The 3,813-nt window shown below is 42.4% G+C and overlaps 1 protein-coding gene across 1 annotated transcript in view; it reads left to right on the top strand.

Annotated features, from left to right (window-relative positions):
• The window catches only part of LOC310781973 (uncharacterized protein), a 6,433-nt gene extending 2,620 nt beyond the window's left edge, over positions 1-3,813 (top strand). The window contains exons 4-10 of the mRNA XM_083642626.1: positions 56-205; positions 607-699; positions 874-933; positions 1,379-1,462; positions 1,917-1,970; positions 2,224-2,445; positions 3,192-3,813. Coding sequence (XP_083498752.1) covers positions 56-205; positions 607-699; positions 874-933; positions 1,379-1,462; positions 1,917-1,970; positions 2,224-2,445; positions 3,192-3,475 — 947 coding nt within the window. The 3' untranslated portion in view covers positions 3,476-3,813. The remainder of the gene's footprint in view (positions 1-55; positions 206-606; positions 700-873; positions 934-1,378; positions 1,463-1,916; positions 1,971-2,223; positions 2,446-3,191) is intronic.

The raw sequence follows: 3,813 nt of genomic DNA, 5'->3' as shown, positions 1-3,813 counted from the left end.
CTCTCTCTCTCTCTCTCTCTCTCTCTCTCTCTGTCTCTCTCTCCTCTCTCTCCAGCTGCTCTAACTGAGAATGGCGTGCTGAAAGACTACCTGCTCATCCTGAGGGACTTGAAGACCCAGATGTCTAATGTCCAGACATTCCTTGACGCTCATATTGATCTGCTGGAGGAATATGCCAAAAATCCTAACCGGAAATCGGACAAAGGTTATATGAGTCTCCTGACGTAACTTTAAAGTCCTCCGATAATGACCTACATCAAGAGTGTGAAAACATTCACCCAAGCCTAGCAAGAAAATCCTTTGGTTTACTGGACTACAGCCCAGCCAGCCAATTGTAGAGTAAAGCACGCTAAATTGGATAAATCAAAGCATAACTATAGCCGATACATGCTGTACAGTACAGATGATAGTCTAGACTGAAGCTGTGATGTTTTGATTGCAGGACAAATTTTTCTAACCACCTGTCCACTCTGCCACCATATATTCTCTCCATGATTTGCTTGGACATTTCCTTCATGTAGGCTTTTGAAAAATAGTCCATTTTAATATGATTTTGTTTCATTTTGAGTTACAGTCAGAAGAGCATTGTGCTATTTTCTGTTGCAGGCTTTATGTCAGACCAGACAAAGACCTCAAGCACGAGTTCTGCTGTGGGACTCCACACCACCCAAACGAATGTCCATCTCTCAGGAACACAAGGTCAATCTTTTCCAATTCAAATTCTCATGATATAAGAGAAAACTCCGACATGTAGCATTTTACTTTAACTTTCTTTGTTTATTTTAAAGCACGTAGTAAATATAAATGCATCTGGCTCTGATTGAAAGGTGGTTAAAACATGCTGTAGATGGTGAATGCTGTCTTTCTCATTAGGAGAGGAGGGGAGATTTGACTCCAAATACAATGCGTCACCTCCAGAGTCCTATCAGGGAGGTGAGTGTCAGTTTCAGGTGATCACAAAATTGTATTTTACAGTAGCATTCTCAGCATTCTTCATTCAATGTAATGGGATTCGCTGCAGCCAATAGCTAAGTTTTTAGCTTGCAGCAAGTGATACCGAAGGTTCAAAGAGAAATGTTAAAAATTCTAACGAGCTTTTGCTTTAACGTATGTGCCAGTCATCAGCAGAGAGGGGGTATGTTCTTTGGGTTCTGATGGACACATGCTGTATAGACGGTAGTCCAGACTGAATCCGTTTTGGTTGCGGGACAATTTTTCTACCCAACTGTGCACACTTCCACCTTATAATCGGCCCCTTATTTGCTCAGGTGGTAGCCTATATATCAATTGTATTTGAAAAATAGTAGATTTTAATAGGATTTTGTTTTATTTGAGGAGCTATATTACTGTAAGAGCATCGTGCAATTTTCTGTTGCAGGTGTTTGGTCAGGCAAGACAAATACCTCAAGAAAGAATTCTGCTACTGGTGACTACACCCAACCTCCTGCCCGTCTTTCGCAAGGTAAATCTTATTTACTTCCACTTCAAACTCTCATGATATAAACATGGCAGTAAAATTAAACTGTTATGTGAAGGATTTTCTATCAAGTACCAATAGTGAACAGTTACCTTTAATGTTAGAATTATTGTTTTGATCTTTTTCAAAACTACATTACTACATTACATTATACATGTGCTACTGTATAATGGTGTTGTAGCCCCAATCTGGGTTTTTAGTGTACAAATTATTACTTACAAATTTTAAGTAACATGTTACTGATGAACATGATGGACAATAATGTATTTGCCACTTTGAGCTTCCACCACAACTTATAATAAAGGTTTGTTTTGTATCAACACATTTAAAACACATCTGTTGCTTAATACATATTTCATATTGAAATCTATTTAATCCAATAAATCAGAACATAAAAAAAACACTTGCCATGGATGGTGAATGCTGTCTTTCTCATTAGGAGAGGAGATGTCAGCATCCTTCACCATGTCATCTCCAGTGGCGTATCAGACAGGTGAGTGTCCCTTTACTAACTTCTCAGAAGCACCTATAGGCTTAGAGAGATTGTCATGTGTCATTGTCTCAACATGTGTCCACAGGTTCAGTGAACTCTTGTAAATGTATAAATGTGTTTCAGTCGGAACATTGTTTCCCTACAGTTAATGCTCCAGGTTCTGATCATCGTTTCCCTACAGTACATGGTCCGGGTTCTGATCATTGTTTCCCTACAGTACATGCTCCGGGTTCTAATAATTGTTTCCCTACAGTACTTGGTCCGGGTCTAGCCAAAGCGACGGTCCAGGTCCAGTCGCTTGTACGTGGTCAAACCTTTGGCTCCCATAGAACCCTGCTAGACCAGATCAAGGCTCAGAACCACTTCAAGCTGGTGGAGAGCAGCGATAGCCAGGATTGCCAGGTTGTCATTGTCTTCTGTCCAATCAGTTCACGCGCTGTGTCAGATGTGGAGGCTGCCATGGGTGATATTCGAGGTAACAGCAACGTTTGCTTTCATATTGTCAATATTTGAAGTACAAATTGCTTTGAATTTGTTTGTGATTTGCCATTTTATGAGCTTGGAAGTACGAGGTTCCACCTGACATTTGACAAATGTCACGCTCAAGGCACGCTCACGCCTTGCTCAAGCGATCGTTCAGGATTTCGGTCCTATTTTTCAAGCGTGCCGCGTGAAGCTTGAAGCTGCCAGGCATGAATTCAATGGGAGTTGTGGGCGGGTTCAAGGCACGCCGAGCAAGACGCTGGGTGAAAAGAGACTGCTCCTGGTGTGACGGTTAAAGCGTCAGTTCAGCTTGAGTCTGCCTCAAGCTTCAGTTCTGCCTATGTTCTGCCTATGGTGTGAACAAAGGCTTAACACGTTTGTGAACAGATTCAACACCATATCAGGCTTTGAAGACAAAGCATCCTGAGTCCGTCCTCTACATATTCTGGTTTTCATGGTGGTCAATTGCTGAATAACCCACGTTAAAACTAAGGGGAATATTGTTTTAAATCTTTAAAAAGACAAAGTGCATAAAGGTTTTGCCAGATGGTTGTTGCTCAGTATCTGACTCCACCCAGATAGAAACTTGTAATTCCAAGCTCGTACTTTTTCATCCTTTTGTGGCAAGACAAAAAAAAAATGGCGATAATCTGTCACCTCCTCCACCTAACCTTATTCCACAAACTCTACTCCAAAATTCTATCTCATATTTCCTCTCCTTCCTTTTGTTGTCAACAGATGATAAACCTGTCATTCTGGTGATGATGAACCACACGCACAAGGCCGACTACGTAACTGCCCCCCGGACAACATGGCCCAATACTATCAAACAGAATATCGTGTTGGATGTTAACGTTCTCTACCACGACACGCAGGGATTGCTGAGCTGTTCAAAAAACGAGCAGGCAGTCGCTCAAATACGCTCAACACTACTGAAGTACAGCAGTCAGAGTAGCAGTAGTGACGGTGGAAATGGCCAGGGCGCTGGTGCCGGTGGTCGTTGGTCATTTTGGAAGAGTTGATTGGGACAGTGGTTCTGGTAGGGGTGGTGATGGTACTATTGGTCATGGTGGAGGAGATGATTGGGGCAGTGGTTCTGGTAGGGTTGGTAGCATTGGCCGTAGAAGTGGTGGTAATGACAGGGGCTAAGTGATGTTGACAGTCATCGTGGTATCGGTAGTAAAGACAGCCGTTGGTTGCAGGGGCGTATCTACGGGTGTGCCTGGGTAGGCACAGGCCCACCCACTTCTTGCCCTGGCCCACCCCAATTTTTTTTTTTTTTTTTTTTTTATTGGTTGTTTTCTAGAGGCAAACTTGCTGCTGCCTTGCTAGCCAATGGTTTTGTAGCTTAAAAACGCAG

This window comes from Poromitra crassiceps (assembly GCF_964638095.1).
Source record: "Poromitra crassiceps genome assembly, chromosome: 9".
NCBI lineage: Eukaryota > Metazoa > Chordata > Actinopteri > Beryciformes > Melamphaidae > Poromitra > Poromitra crassiceps.
Note: the sequence above shows the minus strand (reverse complement) of the source record. Positions and strands in the feature narration are given on the sequence as shown.